This window comes from Onychostruthus taczanowskii, unplaced genomic scaffold, assembly GCF_017590055.1.
Source record: "Onychostruthus taczanowskii isolate IOZ18803 unplaced genomic scaffold, ASM1759005v1 scaffold29, whole genome shotgun sequence".
NCBI classification, from domain to species: domain Eukaryota; kingdom Metazoa; phylum Chordata; class Aves; order Passeriformes; family Passeridae; genus Onychostruthus; species Onychostruthus taczanowskii.
In genome coordinates, this window is record NW_024500239.1 from 5,655,994 (window position 1) to 5,678,346 (window position 22,353).

At 38.9% G+C, this 22,353-nt stretch overlaps 2 protein-coding genes across 5 annotated transcripts in view; one reads left to right on the forward strand and one right to left on the reverse strand.

The window, feature by feature from the left end:
- The window catches only part of CTNNAL1 (catenin alpha like 1), a 57,214-nt gene extending 39,979 nt beyond the window's left edge, over window positions 1-17,235 (forward strand). For all 4 annotated transcript variants that reach the window (XM_041408032.1, XM_041408034.1, XM_041408035.1 and 1 more), the window contains 11 exons: window positions 1,903-2,061; window positions 3,505-3,597; window positions 3,911-4,061; window positions 10,014-10,051; window positions 13,274-13,324; window positions 13,423-13,577; window positions 14,357-14,405; window positions 15,309-15,365; window positions 15,485-15,604; window positions 16,770-16,853; window positions 16,952-17,235. In XM_041408032.1, the coding sequence (XP_041263966.1) occupies window positions 1,903-2,061; window positions 3,505-3,597; window positions 3,911-4,061; window positions 10,014-10,051; window positions 13,274-13,324; window positions 13,423-13,577; window positions 14,357-14,405; window positions 15,309-15,365; window positions 15,485-15,604; window positions 16,770-16,853; window positions 16,952-17,113 (1,119 nt within the window). In that variant the 3' untranslated portion in view covers window positions 17,114-17,235. The remainder of the gene's footprint in view (window positions 1-1,902; window positions 2,062-3,504; window positions 3,598-3,910; window positions 4,062-10,013; window positions 10,052-13,273; window positions 13,325-13,422; window positions 13,578-14,356; window positions 14,406-15,308; window positions 15,366-15,484; window positions 15,605-16,769; window positions 16,854-16,951) is intronic.
- Window positions 17,236-17,625: 390 nt separating this feature from the next.
- ABITRAM (actin binding transcription modulator) lies at window positions 17,626-22,256 on the reverse strand. The gene is made up of 6 exons (XM_041408037.1): window positions 22,138-22,256; window positions 22,006-22,057; window positions 19,470-19,599; window positions 18,707-18,783; window positions 18,567-18,636; window positions 17,626-18,498 (listed from the first exon to the last, which is right to left on the reverse strand). The coding sequence occupies exons 1-6, from the start codon at window positions 22,199-22,201 to the stop codon at window positions 18,370-18,372; spliced, it is 522 nt and encodes a 173-aa protein (XP_041263971.1). The 5' UTR covers window positions 22,202-22,256; the 3' UTR covers window positions 17,626-18,369.
- Window positions 22,257-22,353: the final 97 nt, after the last annotated feature.

The window sequence follows — 22,353 nt, forward strand, 5'->3', positions numbered from 1 at the left end:
AGTGCTGTGAGATTATCCTTTCTGAATAACATTGTTCCCAGGTGCTGAATGAGGTGGAATAGTTCCCAGTCAAATTAGGATGTGACTATTTAATTGCATAGATCATAAAGCCACAGGTGGCTGGAATGTGTTGTGTGAAAGAAAGGAATCATACTCTTAGAAGCCAGTTCAGAGAATTATGTTGTTTTTGTTGCTCTCTGTGTAGTGACTGAATTGATCCCAGAGTGGCCATGCTTCTGTACATGGCTGGAGGCTGTCCTGTCAGTCTGACTTGGGGTGCCACAGGGTATCAGTCAGGATTTCTACTGGTTAAATTAAAATACTGTGACTCTAATTAAAATGTTTTTGAGAGCCTGAGTGGCTGAGAACAAGAGACAGCCTTGTTAAAGTAGTTAACTCTCTGTCTTTTTATGGAAGAAACAGAAGTTGTATTCCTTTCTTGAGATGATTTTACTGTTAATGATCAGAGACAGCATTACGTAGAAGTATATTTCTATTTTGGATCAGGATGAAAAGAATCTCTAATGAAAAGGTGATCCCTACGTAGTCTACATATAAATGAGAATTGCCAGTTCCTACTCCAACATTCCAAGCCTTTCAGATATCCTTTCTTCAGAGCTTTGACTTCATTTCTGGGATTAGTGATTTGTGCTAATTTTTAATGCCATGTGAGCAATGTTGTATAAATAGTTTATAACAGGTTGTCTTACCTCATTTTTCCTCCTCTAAAAAACAATTGCAGCAGGTTTTGAGGCAATAATTCAGTTGTCTTGTCTTTTATGAAATTAAAAAAACAAATCCAGAAGAACTTAATTCGGATGCACAGGAAGTACTGCCAGAGGAAGGGGGTAAAAGTGGAGTCCAGTGAATTAAAAACCCAAACATACCATGCCAGTAAACACTCTTCTCTATGGAATGAGTTCCAAGCTCATTGGATTCATAAGAGCTGGAAAAATACTTCCTCTTGAACACCAAGTTTGTTCTGTACTCAGTCTAGTCTAGCAAAGTGAGTGCAATATTACAAGACTCACAGTAGTCCTATGAGTATATTCTGCTGTTTCTAAAGAGGCTGCTATTTTGGTTTTAGCAATGTTCTTAAGATGGGGCTGATTGCAGGGTGCAGGTAACCTAGTGACTAGTTACTAGAACTAGCAGCAGCTGTCACTGATACCTGTTTTCAATCAGGGTCCTTCACAGGACAGTTTCTGAGTGCGTGTCTCTGTTTAGACATGTGTTTAAATGAGAAGCTTCTCCTTGCTTGTTGGGAGTGTAGGGAGATTGAGATTTCTTCAAGACCCATCTCCTTGTAGAAAAGGTGCTTTATACTTTCCTAAGGCTGTGTCACAAGCTGACTATATTCAAGCTTTTCTTTGCATCACTGATAATTCTAATTTCTAATACATTATAAGTTCAGTTTAGCGTGGCTTCAGTCTGATTTGCACAGTTCAATGTGTAAATCAGACTGAAGGAGGAGAAGTGGAATAGCCATTGTGCTTTGCTTCTGCTGAACTTGGTGATCCACAGATTCATGCACCTGGTTTTTCTCCAGCTGTAACATAATCAGAAAGCAGCGGTGTGATAACTTCATGGCTTCATTTTACCCAGCTGCTCTTTTGTTTCTCTCCATATTTGCTTGTGAAGTTGTTTATTCTTGTTTGTGGGGAGAGTTTTTTGGCTTCTTGGTTTTTTTTTTAATTGCAGTGGATTTTATCTTTGTTCTTTGAATAGTAATTGAAGAACTAAAACTCCAGATAATAAGCAAGCTGTATATGAGCTTTCATGCCAGTAAAGTTTTTGCTTCTTGAAAAATTAATCTGTCTCTTAAGCTTGTTTGACTTGGTACTGGATAGATTTTTTTTTCTATTCCATGGTTTATCTCTCCTTCTTTTAATGCTATTCAAGGTCCACAGTGCAGCAACATCTCTGGCAGCAGATCTTCTAAAATACCATACAGATCATATGGTTCTCAAAGCATTAAAAATCACAGGAGTAGAAGGAAATCTTGAAGCTGTAGCAGAATATACTTGCAAGCTATCAGAGCAGAAAGAACAGCTTGTTGAGGTGAGTTCACACCTGCTTTCATTGTATAGGACACTTAGAAAATGAGTGGCTGGATTTGCATCGGTCTGTTCTTTAGGAAGGCTTTGGTCTGTGTTTTTGCAGTTTTACTTTATTTTCCTAGTATGCTGTTGAATTTTGGATTGTTCTTGTCAGGGTCTGAGCCAGATATGTGTCTGTGGCATGCAAGTGTTGTAGAAGGGCATATTTCTGCCCAATTCTCCTCATGGATCTAAACTCAATCTGTATGTAGACATTTGGCCTAAAATATTAATTTAAAAAGTAAGTTTCTAGGTCCAAGAGGAAATTATCACCCCTTTCTTTCAAGCAGCAGGCATCCAGTTATAGCTGAATCCAGGTATAAAAGAATGCTGAAGATACACACTAAAGCTTCTTAATGCAGTGAGTTTGATTTTTTGAAGATTAGTCAAGAGGGCCACTGAAAATCTTCCTCCTCTGTGAAAAGCAGTGTGTGGAGGGGATGTCAGCCACGTGTACCTTGTTGCTGTCTCTCTCACAGATGAGCAGAGGCACTCATGCCAGCAGAGACATACCAATATACATCACTTTGATCTGAAATACGGTGATGCCCACAGCTGTACTTGCATGGTATCCAATACTCATTTCTAAAAAATTATGAAATACAGCCCTTGAGGATTCCTCCCAGAACTATGAACGTACAGAAGCAACACCCTTCAACTTCCAGGACTGGCAGAACAATGCTTTGAATTTTTAATTTCAACTTTAATGTCCCCTTGATCTGTGGCTATTTAGTGTTCTAGTGAGACATCAAAATTTTTTTCAGGCATAACCAGAAGACTAAATAGTGCTTGTGTGTGAGACCTTGCAGCATATCTGATGATGTGCAATAAGTTTCATACGTGCTGTCTCTGTCTTACAAATTCCTTTTGATCTGAAAACTTTCATGTTCCTTTCAACCCAAAGTTCACTCTTAATCTTCCTAGAAAAAAGATGAAGGGAACAGTATTACTTGCCTAAACTAATTTGACACTGATTTGCTCAAAGATAATTTAGTCCATTGGATGATGAAAGCCTAAATTTTCCACATGGTTGCTTATTGCTGAATAAGCCTGTTCTGATGAAGTTATTTATTCTACAGTTTTTCCAAGTTCTATATGTGTGTGTTTACTTTCAGTTTTATTCAGTCATAAATATGTGAAATTGTTTTTGTTTTACTTTAATTTAGTTATTAAGATTTTCCTTTCTCTCAGTGGTTTTCCACACCTTTCAAGTCAGGATTTAGCCCCATTTTTATTATTAATTCTCCCTGAGAAGCACCCAGCTGTGCAGTCCCCAGGAAATATTTGAAAGGACAATGAATAACTTTGTGTTTGTTTGTACACCTTATTTATGTATGTACACCTTTTCTCACTACTAATAGATGCACATTTTTTACAATTCTTTTCATTTTTTAAAATAATTCAGATGTGCCGCTTACTGAGGCATGTTTCTGGAACTGAGCCCCTTGAGATAACTTGCATACATGCAGAAGATACCTTTCAGGTCACTGGCCCACAGGTATGTTCAGCTTTTAACTGGCCTCTTTTACTACACATAAATCAATAAAAAATACTTGTGTGAATTTTTAGGAGACCAAATGTTTACCTGTTCAAAGCATTCATTTCTAAGAAGGAATTTTGCTCTAGTGTTGGGTGGTAGCTAAAAGAATGCACAAGAAAGATCATCAAGCCTGCAGTTGTCAGATGAATACACTACGAAGACGTAACAGTAGCAGTTTAATTTTGTGTTTTGCCTGGGGAGGCATTTGTGAATTCATGTGGAGCACTATGTACTAGGACTTGCAGTAGCAAATGCTTTGTTCTTCGTCCAGATAATTTCTGCTGCAGAAACCCTGGCATTACATCCATCTAGCAAGATTGCAAAAGAAAATCTTGAGGTGTTTTGCGAGGCCTGGGAGTCTCAACTGAGTGACATGTCTCTTTTGTTAAGAGAAATCAACGATGTGTTTGAAGGAAGAAGAGGTAAGAAGGCTGTGTAGAAATAGAAAAATGTAACTTCAAATCTAAGAATTTTAAGTGTGATTTAGGAAATTCTGTTTTCTTAAGAGTGGAGTGCAGTAAACAGCTCCACATCCTGTGGGATCTAGGTAGTAATACACAAATATGTTGGGTTTGTATAGGTGTCAAATCAGGCTGCTTATTGAATTTTTTCAAATAAAAGCAACCAAATATTTAAAGGCCTGATTTACCTAAGATTAGCTATGTTTAATCTTCTGCACTGGGATTAAAGTTCTAGCAAAATCGAATGGAACTGTTCAAAGGACACAAAAGTGTTTGACACAGCTCTTTGCCGGCAGTGTCCGAATACGAGGGGTAGTAGGGCTTGGCTTTCATCCACCCCTTCTTTTGTCTTGGACATATCATCAGTTCATGACAGTCAAGATACAACTTGAATTGTGACATGTTTAATTAATGTCCTGTATTGTTGGAAAATACATATATACATATATGTTCTATACTGTCAGCTTGCCTTGTATTCACTTCATAATGTAGTGAATGTAGTTATTTGATTTTTAAACTGCTGTCCTTTCTCCTGGATGGAATTTCTGACGACTCTGCACAATCTTGGGATATTTTCTCTGGTTGGTAAGTTTATTGGTATTTGTACAACATGTAGAAGAAAAGCTTGGAATCTTAAGGAAAAAAAATTCTGTGTCTACTTTTAGCATAGGGTAATTTACCTTTAAAACGAAAGGCATTTTGGTTTTCATTTTTATACCACATAATTTTGTTTCAGATTATGTCTTTAATGTAGGCTGTCACACTTCTTATAGCCATGTCTTTGTTTCAGTCTTTAAGGTATAATTGCATACAGATAGAATGTAATATATAATAATACTGAATGTCTTGTATTTTTAAGAAAATTGCTCAGGTTTGAAAGCTTAGACTTAGCTAAATACGGGCACTTAATTTTTTGTATCTAAGATACAGAAAATGTAAATCCTTATTCAGGTTAGATGACACTTTATCAATGATACAATACTTCATCTTGCTATTGAGACTCTTTTCATTTTCAGACTTGATTTTGTAGTTTAAATTTCTGTTCTTGATTTTTTGTGTAAGCAGTTCTTTACTGCCAGCATTTTGAGCAGAGTAGCAGCCAATCATGGGGTGTAATATCTTAAATTGTTGCTGCTGGTTGGTGAATGAGTGTGTGCCTGAGCCTCAAGACTTGTAAAAAGAAAACATATGTTGAAAATCTGAGGGGGTTTACAGTAATTGTGTGTACTTCAGGTTATTGGCAGTTTGTGACTTTTGAGAAAAACGTGATTGTTATCCCAGCTGTTCTTTCACCTTGGTCTGAAATACACATAAATATGTGCAGAGAGCCTGTTTATGAGCCAGCAGATCTTTTTATCTGTTTGTTTTGGGAGCCAGGGCCAAACTCACTATCCTTAAAAATAATATTTTATAAAATGAAACTTAAATTATGCTATTATACTATTGTTAATTTGTTGAAATAAATTTGGAATCTTTAGGGCTGATCATGCAGTATCTGATTTTTTTTCATATTCATACAATGATCTTTAGACCATTTAGATTTATATCTATCTGTGTGTGTGCATACATATATATATAGAGAGAGAGATTGCTGTATTTAAAAATAATAGAATGAGAATCATGCAACCACAGCAAAGCATATCCTTGGCTCTCCAAACAAATTGTTCTCGATATCAGATGCCCAGCCTCCTCTGTAGTTAATAACTTTCTCTTGGGGCTGGCTGATGGCAGATAACACGTATTCCATAAGTGGTATTTTCCACTTTCTTGAAAGCATCATTTCACAATGTCCTTGCTTGAAGGAGGGAAAGGAGAATGGGTAGGTGGTCCTGAGTGATGCAGTGAAGACTTCTCTTGTTTGGCATAACCACACAAGTGTGTTCTTGTTAGTGGCTCTCATTTCCGCAGTCTTTCTTTCAGCATAAAGTGTTCTGATACCACCACTGGTAAGATATGAAGCATTGCTTGTGTTCCCTCTGTGGCCTTGGGTGTGTTAGATCTTGTATTGCCAAAACACTGTTAAGAAATCTCTGTTTTCCTTGTCACGTGGCCCAGCCTAGTTAGAGGCTTTCCTCTGAATCAGGATTGTTTCCAGGATTATGACCTTAGAAGTAATTTGGTCTCTTATATCCACCTGTCTTCTACAAAGTTTTCCTCTCTATTGTGGGCTAATTTGGTTTTGTTTGTTTTCTCTTGTTGGATTTCAGAGTGACTCTTGTAATTAAAAAAAAAAGGGACGGAAAAAATCTCACCCAAATACCGCCCCACCTTTTTCCTACTAGAAAATACCCTGAAGTTACTTTGCCACTTCCAACACTTTTTTTGTCTGAGAAAACACAACTGATGATCCAGTAAATAAATGAAACTAACATATTTACTTGCTAAGAGATTGTAGGAGTAGCATTCACAAAACTTTTGCCTCTAAACACAATGGAGTTCCACAATATTTGATAAGGCTTTATTCTTCTCGTAATTCATGACACTTGTCTTAATGTTGAGGTTGGTAAAAGTGTCTTTATTTTACAGACTAAAATTTATCAAGTGCTTTTATTCATAGTAAAATTGTGACTGTATGTAAGAAGAGATAGAATTACAGTAAGAGGTATATTTTTTTTTCTCCTCAGTTTAAAATCTTGTATTTTTGTACTACCAATTTAAATGTTTGGCTTTGTTAGAGAGTTCGGAATACAGCTTAAGATGCAAAAATTGAATGGTGACTAAATGTGCTGGACACATCAAATAAAAGAAGCATTTTTCGGATTACACTAGATGCACATTGTTTATACTCATTTCTTTAATTTTACGAGCAATTGCATAACTCCTTATCCAGTGGTTTTTTTCATAACATAAAATGAGGTATTTCTCATGGTGAAGTTCCAAATGCATGTGGGAGGAGCTGGATTTAGCTTGAAAGAGAGTATTTTACTCAGTTTTAATGAAATTATACCAGAAGATGCCCAAATTGCAGAGGGCTTCTCCAGAGTAGCAGGATTCATAGGCACAACGGGGTGGAGGAGGTTGGTGAGCACAGCCCAGTAACCCTCATTTTTATTTTAGAAATATTCCTGTGCTGTGCAGAATTGTACAGCAAGGTAGAGTTGTCCTTCTTTTGCTCAATCCTAAACCACTTTTTAATCCAGTGGTGAGGAGGCCCGTTCTCCGCAGTGTTGGTGTGTCCAGGTTGGGATGAGGAGGATGGCAGGCTCCTTGAGAGGATAACCCTTCCCTCCTGCCAGGCATGGGAAGTTTGATTCTGCCCGTAGAGGGATTGTTTGATTAATTTCCATTTAATGCTTAACTCTGAGGCTCTTGCACTTTGAGATGAACCACCTGACAAAAGTACCTTTCATCAATCCAAGCTGCTGGATGTCAGCCAAGCTCTTTTTTCTAATGTTTTGGTTTGAACATGGTGGAGAAGAATGTGAATAAATGATCCTCTGATTTGCTGCCTTGTAACCTGGGGTAAGAAGTGAGAACAGTTTCTGAAGATAACCTACTTCTCTGCTCTCCTCTTTTGTTTTACCCACTTGATTTGAGAGGAGTTGAATGACCATGAGATTTCTGAAGGACTGTAGGTGATACAGGTCAGAATAGGAAGCTCAAATTCAAGTGTCCTGGGTTGACTCCCTGAACGAAGACATCTAGGAAGAAGAGTGAAGCAGGCATGCTGCCATACTCTCAGAAAAGAAGGGACATCAAAAGTGAGAATTTAAAGTTGAAGTAGGGATATTATGGAGGGAAAACCAGGATTGGAACTAGTAGAAAGCAGAAAATTGGAAGACAGAGAATGAAATAATGAAAATTAATTTTAAGTAAAAAAAATTTAAAAAGGAAAAACATGTTTAAGAAAACACATTAGGAAAAACAAAGGCAGAGTAAAATAAAAAGAAGATCATAATATGGTGAAAAAAGCCTTTTGATATAATAGCAAAGATCAGACACACAAACTAAGGAAATTAAATACCTAAAAAATTACATATGTATATTGTTAATGTAATCAAATAAAAGTTCTGTGATTACACTGATGGAATTAAGTATTTTCTGATTAAGTAGGATTATCTCTGACCTGAGTTGATCTGCTCCTTTGAAAGGTTTGGTATCTGTGAGTCTGGTGAAGTGTGTTTTTTGTGTGCGTATTTTGTGATCTTTTTGTGGGTTTTTTAAAATGTTCCAAGAAATAAATAGTTAGATCTTTCTTCTTGTTGAATATGGTGAGCAACAAAACCTTGCTAAGCCAAATAATGGGAATTACTAGAAGAGCAAAGGCAATTTTTATTTTCTTACTTCTGTTTGTCACCACTTTCTATTTGGTTTCTGTAATTTGAATGCCTGCCTTGTGTGTGCAAGTACTGTGTCATTGCAGTGAGTATTTTTATTACATTTGTTATGTCAAAGCTTTCTGTGTTTGAACTTTTTAACAAGACACAACAAGTTTTTACATAGCTCCAAGGAGATCTTTTATGCTGCAGTGTTTAAAATTGCAAGTTCACTTTTGTTCTTGGTATGTCTTACATGCCCTTTAGCTGATGTTTTGATGTGTAGGATGTTGTAAATGACTTCTCATAATTTGTATTGGTCTTTAGGGAGAAATCTTGCTTGGATACATGTTTGGGCAATTAATATCCGAATAACACTGAATTCTGAAAAAAAAATGGTTATGCAGTTTGTGCCCTGTTAGCTCATTCATCTTTTGCAAAACTGCATAGGGAAAGGAAAAGGTGATCTTAGAAAGGAAGGTTCCATTTTCCTTATTTTTCAAGAGGGTTGAAGGACACTTGTTGGCATCCTAAAAGTGTAGGAATCAGTTGCCTAGATACAGAGATTATGATCTTCCTGTTGTGTCAGGAGATAAAGGGCATGCTTTCAAAAAATCCTGAATGCACAAAAGAACTGTCTTCTGAGGACTCAGAATGGAATTTCTCTAGGAGTTGATGCAAGAGGAGGAATTAGCAATTGTAGAGGGGTTTGTTGGTTGTCCTTTGCTGCTATGCATCTATGTAAACCTGTACTGACATCCATTGTAGTAGCCCTTGGGTTTTAGTTAGTGGGGATTTTTTGATTGTTTCTGGGGTTTTTGGTAATAACAAGTTCTTAGTAGCTCTTAATTTTTTTACTTACTTTAATTTGGTTTAGCAGACTTTCCTCTCCTGAATCTATTGTAATAAATGTAAGTCTTCATAGACTATTATGTCTTCTGGTAATTGAAACTCTAATCTTAGGCTGTTAGCCTAGGCAGTGATCCTTCTTGAAAATAAATTCTTCTTAGCAACTTTTAGGTAACACCCAAAAATATTTTTTTCTTTCTTAATTTGTTTTGCTCAGACTTGGAATATTTTAGGCTCCTGGCCATACAAGAAACAATTCAATAAGTGTGTAAAATGCTGTAGAACTTCCTTCTTCATAAAATACAGCACACATGGGATACATATAGTACAGTACAACATGAGAGTTTTATTTGTATTACTTTGGAAAACCTGCCTAGGTATTTCTCACTAGTGCCACTGTCTACTCCAAATTTCAGACCATTCAACCCATGCCAAGAAAAGCCATACATGGAGCTGCAATTTTATGTTCTGTATTCTGCAACAAAATGAGTGCATGTAGTTAGTGAATCATTGGAGAGAGTTGCTTTACTTCCTTGTGAAATACAGAAGGCTAGGAATATTACTGAGGGAAATGTTCAGGGAAGCTTTCTTACTTGCCAGCTGCTAAAATCTGAGCAGTACAGAGCTCTTGGCCTGTCTCTGAAAGCATGATACAGAGGATCTTCTGCAGTACTCAGAGAGGAGGAATTACAGGTAAGTAATTTGCTTTTATAGTACTGCAGTTTAAGGAAGGATGAAGTAAGGCATTTGATCCCACTGATTAAAATCTGCATACAAATTTTGGTATAAACCTGTGTGTTCTTCATAGGAGAGAAGCGAGTCTACCTATCACTGCCCAGACCAGGGGTAAGTTGCTTTTGGGTTTGTTGTGTTTACTTTGTATCTGCTGTTCTCCGTTTGATTTCTTTCCCTGTCACAACTCGATGGGGACCTAACAATATCTTGGTAACACACATCCTGACTGAATGGCTGACAGTAAAATATCAAAGTTTGTCCATTTATAAAAGTGAATAATAAACAGAGTGAAGACAAATCTAACTAGTTATGTTATGTGCTTTAATCACTTTGATTGTACATAAACTTTAATTCCTGCTCATTAATTTTTTACCATATACTCTACTTTCATGTTATATAATAAAAAGTGCATTGTTGCTATTAAAACAGCAGGAATATGCTGCAATATACTGAAAATTAAAAGAAAAAATAAATTATACTGCCAAGACTTAACGTTGTAGCCTGAGTTAACCTATTTGGAACAAGGGTTCATGTTCGAGCCTGTTGTAGCCTCTTTAAATAATGGGTTCTTGTTTCCTTCTTTGATCTTAAGTGTGTTTAATGTAGAGAAAAAAGTTATACCAAATGCCCAGTTTTCAGGTGTGAGGTGTTTAATATCCTTAGCTGATTATAATTGATATGACACTGTTTCTGAGAGTGTCTGTGTGTTAGGAAGCCTCCAAAACCTTGTTAGTGTCATGTAATTAATCATTTGATTCACTTGCTGTAAACTGAATCTTTCCATGGGTAGGAAAAAAGGAAAGAATGGTCTCAAAACGTGCATTAAGTTCTAGCTTGTTTCTTTCTCTCCTTGGCTTTCTTTCCTTAACCTGTAGAGGAATTTGAGTTTGAAATGGTCCTCTGTCTCCATGACTTCTGTTGTGCACTTCTACAGCTTCAAACACAATACAACTTCTGACCCTTAATGAAAAGATAGAAGCTTTATAAATCCAATATTTATAAAAAAGTTTTACAAAGCCAATCTGCAGATTTAAATAGAGTATGTTAGGCTGCATGAGCATGGGTGAATTTCACAGTTATGGAACTAAATATTGAAACTTTGGATAGGGTTTCTGTCCCTGACCAGTTTGACTAAGACACATAGCTTCTGGATGTCATAACTTAGAGATTAAATGTTTGAAGTCAGAGTCCCACTTATGGATTCATATGTTTGTAAAAATACTTCCATAAAAATTTTTAAACAGTTTAAACTGTTAATTAAAACAGTTCTGCCTTGTTATTGTTTGAAAGGTTGCTGCCTTCTTTTTGAGTTTTGCAAGATACTTAACACTGTGGGCAGTTACAAATGCACAGTTTGAAAGCAGACAGGAAATGTAGATTGCATCCACAGGACACCAGAGTTTCTTCACAGAGTGATTTTTTTTGCCTAGCTGATGCTCTGAGCTTTGGAACTGCCTCTCTTCCCGGTGCTGTTCCTCTCAGCAGAGCCTCTCCTCCCCCTGCTGCCACCAGAGATCTGCTGTGCCTGGCTGGCACCCACGCTGTCCCTGCACAGAGGCCACACTGTTCCTGCCAATCTAATTAGATCACATTTTTGTTACATCTGTTTAATTGCCACTCTGCTGTTTGCTGGTAATGAGTGGCACCCTAGACCATGCTGTAGATGAGGACCAGAGCAGCAGTGATGCATGTGTGTACTTAATGCATATTTTTTCTCTATAGTTTAAAGTGTCAAATCATGTTTTAAAAGCAGAATAATGTATCTACTGATCTGACTTTTAATAATAGTACTATTAAAATAATGCAAGGGAACACTAGAGTAGAGAAAACTGCAAAAACATTCTGAGCTTTCTTTAGTTATTTGTGAATGGAAAAACTTATTTGTTGTAACCAGTGCTGGTTTTCTTGAATACCTTTCCTTGACTCTGCAGCTTAAATATTTGCCATACCTTCGAGACCAAAATTTGTGCTTAGAAACAAATCTAGTTTGGTTTTGTCTTCCTTTCTTCTTTTAAGACACTGCCTTGAAAGCAGCATTTCTGAAATTGCATTTCTAATATGCAGTATAGTCAAATCACTATTAGGAGTTCAGTCCTTTGTGCTATATGTTTCAATATGAGATCAGCATTTCTAATACATAGGCAGAATTGCAGTGTCTAATCTGGGTAGACATTCATAAGATTCAGAATATTTAAACATTTTTGGATGGGAAAAGAGAGATGGCAGAAAATTAAATTGAGCACTAAATTGCACTAGGAACTTCAGTATGAGTAATTTTGCTCAGATTCTTGAAGAAATGGAAATGGGACCAGAATCTCATTTCTGATGCTGTTCACAATGAACAGTGTTGTTTCTTGGTGGGCTTTTTTTTTCCCTGCATGCATAACTGAACCTAATTTGCCCAAGTACTCCCACGAATGAATAGCAGCAGGTTTTTTCCAGAGTTTTTCAGAATCTCAGACAAGGCTCTCAGTTGGGCACTGACATTATCCAGCTCCCTCCTGTGCCTAACACCTCTCCAAATTATGACACCAACTTTGTACTACTACTACTCTGCAGTCCAGTGGTTTCTGAATGTGGACTGTGCCTCCCATGTCTGGTGGTTTTGCTGTCTTTGAACAGTGACAGCACCAGCACATGAAATTAAAGGCAAGAACAGCAAAGAATTATGAAATAAATTGTGAATTACTGCCTAAGTGTGTCATGCAGTTGGCAAGCACTGCCTTACCAGGTAGTCCACTCACATCAGTGCCACTAATTATTGTTTAATATGAGCTAATATTTGGCTTGCAGCCAGACTTATATTTTGGATAGTTTATGACTTAAAAAAAAAGAAGGAAACCCATGAAAAGATCAGTGTCAGTATTTGCTTACAGCTGCTTCTCCAGAGTGACACAGAATTATGGGCTGTCTCCTCACACCAGCATTCATATGGGTTGTAACCTACATCAGCTTGCTATTAGCCAAATCAGCATCCCTGTTATATCAGTACCATCACTGACAGAAAAATCAGTGCAGGAGTACTTGCTTCAGACTGTTTAGTCCTGAGTATTATTGAGGATTTACAGGGTGAAGGGAAGAGACTGTACTGCATTAGGAAGTGAATCCTGAGAACTGTGGAAGATGTCTTTCCAGTGCAATTTCAGGGCATCTGCACCTGCCATTTCAGGACAGACAGATCAGAACAGGTTCTCAGTGTCTGCTGAGAAGTTTGAACCTCTGGAACTCTCCTGCAAAGTCTTTTTCTGAATATAGAGCTACCTCTTTAAGATTTGCTAGTAAAATGATTACCAATTCCTTTAATTTAAAAATATTATTTTTTGTTTGAAACAGAAGCATAATGCAAATCTGAAAGCATTAAAGCCAGTCAAACTAGATACTGAGGTAAGATGCCATCATTTTAGTAAAAAAACTCCTTTCATATTTTTATCTTATCTAAAGAAAGTGTTTCTAAATGCCATAAATATGGTTACCATTTATAGGAACAGGCGAAAATTGCAAAACTTGGATTAGAATTGCATCTGCTAACATCTGATGTGGATTCTGAGACAGAGAAATGGGAGGATCAGGAGAATGAGATTGTGCAACATGGGCAGGGCATGTCAAGTATGGCCTACTCCATGTATTTATTTACCAGGTAATTACACTGCACGTGACAAATTTTGGTCAGAAAAAGAGCATTAACATAAGAAAGAACAAATTTTCTTTTTCAGGGCATAATAATTGGGACCCATTTAGAAAGGAACTTGACTCTGTCTGTAGGCTTTATAAATTTTTGTAAATTTCTAAACTGTTTAAAAAAACCCTAGTTTTAAACCCCACTTTATTTTTAAAGGGCTTAACATCTGTTTAATTGGAGGGCATCTATTTAAATGTCTCTTGGGTATGGAAAACATTTTAAGATGTATGTTCATAAATACTTTGAAAATTAAGGGAATTAAAGCACAAGTATATACCTGTAGATGAGATACAATTGTAGATGAGAATTACTGATCCTTGCACTGAAAAGTGTTTATCTGAAATTTGCCTGTGCAATGTCAGCTTTCTTACATGAAGAATTTGGGTTTGCTTGGGGTTTTTTTACCAGAGATTTTTTCTTTTGTTACCTACTAGTCCAATAATACTCAGTATGCCAGAGATGTGGATTTCTAGTCTTGTGCAGCTTATGAGAACTGAGCCATTGTTAATTCCCCAAGAGTGCTGTAGCTACTGTAGCTACTTGAGGTGTTTGTGTAGTATTTTTTAACTCAGATATTGTGGGTAGTTGTGTCTAGTATCTTCTAAAGACCGATATTTACAGTTCACTGGTGTGAACTGTAAAATGTTCAGTGGTGAGACTATAATTTTTGTAAGTAGCAAGCAAAATAATCGGCAGTCTATAAATGGCATATCTTCTGCTTTTGTTATTTCTCACAGAGGAGAAGGACTTCTGAAAACTACTCAAGATTTATTTCATCAGGCAGAGGTAATGTATTTTTAACAACATAGCATGTAGACAAACTGTGAGTGAAGCCAAACAGAAACTTCAGTGTCTTGATTCCTAAGTACAGTGTGCCATGAATTGACTGGCAGCTGTAGACTTTGAGCAGCCTAACTGATACATATTCTGAAAGTGATACATATTCCCAGTGTTCCAGTAGTAGCTTCAGACAGAATCATTACACTGACAGATTCCAGCTAGGAGCAAGGACAGCAAACTGGCATTATGGCAAATAGACGATTTCAGCACATCTGTAATATTTGTTGTGTCACAGCTCAGTCCCTGGTAGTGTTAACAGATAGTAAATCCTAGTCTGAACAGCAGGATTTTCATGGGAAAAAACTTGCCCAATATACACAGAAGGGCCCAAATGAAGGGATGTGGGATGCTGTTTCTAGGACGCATACCTGTGTGTTACAGGAGACTGGTTAGCAGCAGGATTTTCATGGGAAAGAAAGATGTAAAAACTTGCCCAATATACACAGAAGGGCCCAAATGAAGGGATGTGGGATGCTGTTTCTAGGACGCATACCTGTGTGTTACAGGAGACTGGTTACCTTTGAAAGGACAATAAACAAACAGGGCAGGTGTCATCACAAAACATTTGTGAGCTGCCACGGTGCAAAAAAAATAATTGGAAGTTGGGGGTTTTGTTTTATCTAAAGGGAAAGCCTTTAAACTCTGCTTATCTGTGAGGATGGCAGTTTGTAGTCTAGCTTGTTGTTTCAGAAGTCACTGCAAACCGCTGACTTGTGAATTGTAGATGTATACATTTATTACAAGTTTTTCCTGCTACCTTTTTACTTAAAAGCACACTATTAACAAGGAGGGAAAAAGCCTTACCTTCTGTTGTGATTTGTTTTGTTACATGCTTTCTCCTGCTTTCAGATTTTTGCCACAGAGGGCACAAAGCTTGCTTCATCTCTTCATGCTCTTTCTGATCAGGTGATGTATCTTATGACATCAGTGACACTGCTTAGAAGTTGCTTGTGCTGTCTTCTCACTTAACTTGATGTTGGAGTCTTTAACACAGAGTTATTTTGTCTTCCTGGATGACGTACCAGGTACGTGACGATGACAAGCCTTTGCTTCTCTTGGAGGCTGAAAAACTCATCTCTATGTGCAAGCAGCTGCAGGCAACAGCTAAAGCTTCTGCTCAGGGTAAAAGTGCTACATTTACAAAGGTAAGGTAAAAAATTATATTTATTTCTCAAAGTAACACCTAACTTGTTTTGAAATAAAGTAATTTACTCATTTATGCTCCTGTTAAAATATGGAACTAGGTTGCAGTAGTACTCTAATCCACTAGAATTCCATTCAGATAAACAGGAACTGTAATTAAGTGTACCTCAGTATGCATTTCAGGGATCAAAATTTTAATGACAGTAATATGTATTTGCACAACTGTAATAATTACTGTTATTACTGTTACTGATGCTTAACATAAATGTAACAAATTCCAAACCCCCAACTCCACTACTGAAACACATTTGCTTCTCAGCAGGCAGCATCTACCCTGGACAGCACAGATTTTTTTCTGATATTCATATTTGCTATAAATATGAATTTACATAGACAGCTGCCATGAAAGTTTCAACACTGTTAACACAAGAAGTAGATCTGCAAAGATCAGAGGGGATCACTATCCCTGAGCCAGCAGTGATCAGTGTGAGCAAGACCATTTCCATGAAGCTGGATGTTTGTTTGCAATTGGCTGTGGAAAAGGAGTTTCAGTTTTACAGCAGGGTGTGAAACTGGCTGAAGCATGCAAGCCACTCAGAACCAAACTGAGCACCTTGGGGCTACTGCATGGTTTGTTTTACACCCTCTAAATTAAATGGGAACTTCAGTCTGTTTGTACAGTGGTGTATCAGTACACAGCAGTAACAAGTTCTCAAATTAATACCTGAGGGCTCAGACTTGTGACCTGTGCTGAGTGTTAAGATTTAAGACAACTTTTAGTGTAACAACAAAGTAAGGCTTCAATGATGCATGGCTCTCTAAATCATGCTGGCAAGAGGAAAAACATGAAGAATTGTGATGATTCATGCTTAGATCATAACAGCTCCTTTCTAAGAGACTTCTGTTACTGTTTATAATATTATTAGTACTTCATTCTCTTGGGATGTGTCTGCTCAAGTTGTGCTTAACAGAAGGGATGCTCTTGTTTTACATTACTATACAGAGAGGTTTAAAAAAAAGTAGGCAAACCCATTTGATTAGGAGATATTTTAACAGGAAAAGTATTACTTAACCCAGCTCAAAACAGATCATCTCATGCGAAAAAACAACTGCCTAACACAAGTACTGAGTAATAGGTATTACTCTACTGTTAATTGTCTTGTTTAGGTTGATGCATGCATTCTGAAAACAAGGAATGTGATGACCTTGTTATGTCAACTTCTTCCACTTTGCTGCAAATTACTGAGAAAGGTGAGTACTAGCTTATTCTGCACTATGTAAAACTTGTGGGGGTTGTTTGCTTGGCTTGGTTGTTGTTTTTAAGAAATCTTTCTTATATACATACACAGAATAAAGCGGGAAATGGTTGTCTTAAGCCTGCTCCACCATGGAAAGAAGACAGAATACGAACTGGTACAAATGCACGTACTCCAGAAAGAAGAGTGGAGACATTGGGCATCAAGTCTTTAGAAAATCATGTAACAAACATGACGTTTTTAGAGAGCAAGTAATCATAGCACTGAGAAATGCAGGAATTCCCATTTGAAAATAACACTTGCTGAAGTTTCAATACTGCTTTCATTTGTGGAAAGTCAAGCCAGGTTAATTTGATATAAAACTGTTGACCTTTGTCACATCTAATAGATGTCCCATTACTTAGCCATTAAAACACAAGCTAGTCTAAATGTTCTGTATTTTTATAATGTGAATGCCTTTCCTATGCTTGCTATTGATACCGATTTTGTAATTAATGCTTCTGAATGTCTTAATGGATGTGTCAACCCAAAGATGCTGCTAACAGACATTTTACATAAAGACCCCTGTGCTGCCTACGCTACATGTAACACTACTGCTGAAGTCTGTAAACTCATCTCTGGCCTATTTCGGTCTATGTATTTGATAAAGCAGAATCAGGAATATAGTCTGAAAGGCTGTGGCCTGAAGCACTGAAATGATACCTTAGTTACAGGTTATACCTGCAATGAAGTAGCTATAGGGAAAAAAAAAACCCTCTTTCAAGAGATGCACCTCTGAATTTTAATCTTGACATGATTCATCTCCACAAAAAGTGTATTTCTAAGTGATTAATAGTTCTGACTCAAACCCTTTTTCTTTTACTCTATTTGTAGATGGCAGTTGTTGCTTTCTTTTTTATTAGAACTTACTGAGCAGAACTTGAGTTGTCTGTAGAACCACTGAAGTATTATGCAGACTTGACATTATGCCATTTAAAGCTGAAGAAAATAGATACTGATTATTACAAAACTCTGTACAAAGGGCATTATTTGACTTCAGGATACCATGAAAATACAACTTGGTGTAAAATACGTATTTTCAAGTTCATCTTCTCTTTGTACAGGCTTTTGTTGCATTCTTATTTTCCATTCACCTGTGTCAAACTCCATATTGCATTAGTTTAGCTCAATTACATGACAGCTAAATGCTATGATTTTTCTATATGTACTATGCTTGCATTAAGCAGAAGCAAAGCTGATTGTGGAACATAAATAATCTCCAACATGTCATTCTGAGCTTATTTAAAAACCTGTAGTGATAGAATTCTGAGGAAAAGAAACATTTTATGTAAAGTTTTTACAGAAATTGTAATATACAAATTATTTGAACTGGTTTATTCTTTTACGAATCAAGGAGTTTAGTTCCACTTTTACAAAACTGGCACTGGGCCTTTTCCATACTATAAAACTCACAGTGTACAATAAAAGTCACTTATTTAGTATCAAACACAGAAGGAAGTGTAGAATTGATTTCATGAAGCAGAACTGCGGCGTTTCATCAAGACTTCCTCGTACTCCTTTTGCGTCAGAAGTCCCTGAGTTATACTCTTGCTTTCTTCAAATTTGGGTAGAACCACTGCAATGTACCCCTCAGTTGATGGCTAAAAAGCAAGACTGAAGTTAGCAGTGAAATAAAAGCTGAAAAATAAAGAACAAGAAAGTGTCTTACCTTTTCTTGCAGAAGAGCAGGATTACTAAGGATGTTCTCATTCACTTCAATCAGCCGCCCTCGTATGCAACTGCAAAAGTGTTCAGATTCTGTAGATGTGTGGGGTATGTCAAGGTAAGAAAGAATGGGAAAAACCTTACCTGTAAATGGTGTATTCCTCTCCATCTGATGAAGATATCCTGCACAGAGGGGCAAGTTCTGTTAAAAACTGAGCTCCCTGCATTTGAAAAACAAATAAACATGTCTGTAGTTTTAATTACACAAGACCTGTAAAAGTATTACCATCAGCAGTGTCTAAAAGGAAGGACGTGTGATAGTTACGGGTCATTCCAAGTCACAGAGCTGTGCTTCCCTACAGAAGGGAAGATGCCAACTTAGTTATGTGCACAAATCAAACAGAAGCTTGTTACAAGCTTACAGATTTAGTGATAATTAAGTTTCCTGCAGATTAGCAAACTTGTACTTTGATGACACTGAAGTCAGGGAAGAGAGGAGAGGAACAGCACCATTGATTCTGGTGTAAGCAAGTTAAACTGCACCTTCAAAAACCCACCGTGCTGAACTGGCCCGTCTACTATCTAGTCTCCAAATCCTTCACATCTTGGAAATAAATTTTTATTATTTCAGGGATGTTTATGTCCCTCTGTACGCTACCAAAAAAAATTACTGGAAGCAAGCGTGTTTGAGCAACACTAGAAACCAGCAGTGCTGTAGGAGCACTGCAAGACCCTGGCTGGGCCAGGCAAACAGGCACCTCTTAAGAAAGTCTAAATTCTTCAAGTGCAGAGAGGCTGGTTTTAAGGGAAATACAAAAGTAACCTGCTGGGTTTGTCTCCAAGAAAGGACAGAAAGATCTCAGTGTGAGAGATTAAAATGAAAACTAAGGAAATCAAAAAGCCATACCCTTTTTGATTTCCCAGAGACTTTATTCTGAAGTCTGCTACAGTTTGCACTAATTTGGTAATTAATGTTTTTAATTGTTTTCCCACTTTGAAGAAGAGGGTGGGCTTCTGCCAAGGTGATGACACAGATTCTGCAAAAAAAAAGAATATAATTATTCCACTGTAGTTGTAAGAAGCCACAGCTTTGTGCTCTAAGCATGTCCCACAACCTTCTCTGCCTATCTTGTTTGACACCTGCTGTACCAAACTGAACAAAAATGGCATTCTGACCTAAAGCCACTCCCATGGAAAATGCCTCATTTTGAGATATCAGACTGGAATGTCAAAAGCCCTATACTTCTTACTGAAAGAAAACCACTGCTTTTAAATAAGCCAGTGCTGTTCTATCTGTTGTGCCCCATGAGAGCAATGGTTGGTCCATTTCAGCCGGCAGCTGAAGTAGGTACTCACGTTAAGATAAACAAGTAAAACACGGTGTACTTTTGTTACAAAAAAAAACACAAAGGAGTGTTTCTCAACAGCTAAAGGCCCTACGCAGTGAGGAATCCGGAGGAATAGTTAAGATAAACAAGTAAAACACAGTGTACTTTTGTTACAAAAAAAACCACAGTGTTTCTCAACAGCTAAAGGCCCTACGCAGTGAGGAATCCGGAGGAATCCTTTGCTGATCTGGGCCTTAGTTAACTTGCTGCTTACATTTCATTTTTGCTAATGGAGGGTTTCTTACCATGACACTAGACAGCTTGAGACGAGCCCAGCTGAAGAGACTAGGCTTGCCTGGCCTAGAACCATGGCATTTCATTTTTGCTAATGGAGGGTTATTTCTTACCATGACACTAGACAGCTTGAGACGAGCCCAGCTGAAGAGACTAGGCTTGCCTGGCCTAGAACCATGCTAAATGCACAAGCATGAACTTGTCAGTAAATAGAGAGAGTGGAAGCTGTTCTGTCTGAGAGTATAAAACCTACAGCAAGCACCAGAATCAACGGAAGAGTGACTGCAGAGAAAAGCAGGGCACAGAACCAGATCTCTCCCTGTGGATGCTGTATCCACCTCCCCACTCTCCTCCTGGGGAGCTGTGGCTGCACAGCTCCCACAAGAGGGAGCTGGATCCTGGTGAATGCATGCAGCATGTCCTAGCAGCAAAGCTACCTCCCTTCACCCCAGCCTCCTTCTAAGGGGAAGATGATAAATTATCTTTGACTGTCACCTGAAGGAGCTGAGACCTCATAAAACAAAAAATCAAGAGACAACTTCACACTGCCTAGAAACAGCAAACTGAACTACAGCCCCACATATAATAATGGTAAAATACTTTACAGAACATCTGGCTAAGCTGCTGTGGAATCCAAGGGTCCTGATATTTCAGAATTCAAAGCAGCAGAGCAGTCATACAGACAATTGAACAAATCAGTGGGATTTAAACTTGTTTATATCAGACACCTGAGATTAGTAACCTTTCATTCAGTATTCAGTACAAATGGAAGGGTGTCCTTCCTTGCTGTAACTGTCACACCTGTTATTTGAAGGTACTGTGGTTTCCCTTTTGAAAGAACGGAGAAACAACTGCAGGAAAAAGCCACAGAGAAGCTGCAACTCCAAAGGCTGCAGCGAGGTGATGGTTCTGCCCTGTGCCAAGCATATCCTTCCTTTCACTCTGGATGCCTAGAGCAGGCAACTCACTGGGAACACAAATTCTGCCTCACCTTCTTCCCTCAACCCATGAGCCACTGGCCCTGGGTTTTTGTGTGGACAGTAGTTGGGTTCTGTTCTTCCCTCTGGGACTGAACACCCCAGAAATGCTCCTGATGCCCTAAGAGGCTGCAGCAGGGGGAGGTCAGGTATGGAAGGAGACTCCACATCAGGTACAGGTTGATTGACTCCAAATAACTGGATATCCAGCTACATCCAAGCAGAAGCAAGACACTTTCCTACCTTGCCTTCATCATCTATTAGTGCACAAATGTACAGGAAAAGCAATTAGGCTTTATCTAGAAAAAGCTGAATGTTTGTTCAAACTGAAGGATTTCTAAATCAAGTTAAACAGACTCCTTCAAAATGCCATTATGCAAAGGCCTTTTGGAACGTTCCTCTTCTGCTACTGATGATCACAGAATCAATTAGGTTAGAAAAGAGCTGTCAGATCGAGTCCAGCCTATGACCGAACACCACCGTGCCAACTAGAGCATGGCACTGAGCGCCACGTCCGGTCTTTCCATGAACACGCCTAGGGACGGTGTTTGGGGCCCTTTCAGCAGGAAGGGAGCGAGGGCAGCACCGCGGACACCGCTGAGCAGCACGAGGGGGTGTTGGGGGCCGTCGGGGGGAAGAGGCCAAGCCTCCCTGTTTCTCACTGGAGCAGAAATTAAAGGATGGGGAGGCCGATTTGTCACTCTCCCATCCTCCCACCTTCCCGGTGCTGTGTCCCAGGCCAACCCTGCCTGTCCCGGCTGCGGCAGCGCCCTGGCCGAACGCAGCCCGGGTCCTCCCGAGCGCCGGCGCCCGCGGGCAGAGGCGGACCCGGACTCCCACTCGCCTGTTGGAGTGCTGCAGCACGCAGAAGTCCTCGCACGGCCGCCCCTTCACGTCTGCAAGAAGGGCACAAAGAGGAGTCAGGGCCCCGCCGCCACCCCGGCCCGGCCCGGCCCGGCCCGGCCCCCGGCGGTACCTGGCTTGTACCAGCGTGTGAAGTAGCGCTCGGCGCCGCCCGGCCCCGCCGCCCCCTCAGCCATGCCCGGCCCGGCCCGGCCCGGCCCGCCGGCGCGCAGCGATGACGGCGGGAGGGCGGCTCCGGTCCCGGCCCGGCCCTCGCCCCGCCCCGGCACGGGAAACCCGAAGGAAACACAGTATTTACTACCCGTTGGGTTTTTTCTCGAGGCTCCAA

Coding starts and splice junctions, on each gene's coding strand:
- ABITRAM (XM_041408037.1), bottom strand. CDS start 22,201: ATGGCTGAGGGGGCGGCGGGGCCGGGCGGCGCCGAGCGCTACTTCACA. Junction 18,637..18,706: donor GAGGAATACACCATTTACAG/GTAAGGTTTTTC, acceptor ACACTTTTGCAG/TTGCATACGAGGGCGGCTGA. Junction 18,499..18,566: donor CTGCTCTTCTGCAAGAAAAG/GTAAGACACTTT, acceptor CTTGCTTTTTAG/CCATCAACTGAGGGGTACAT.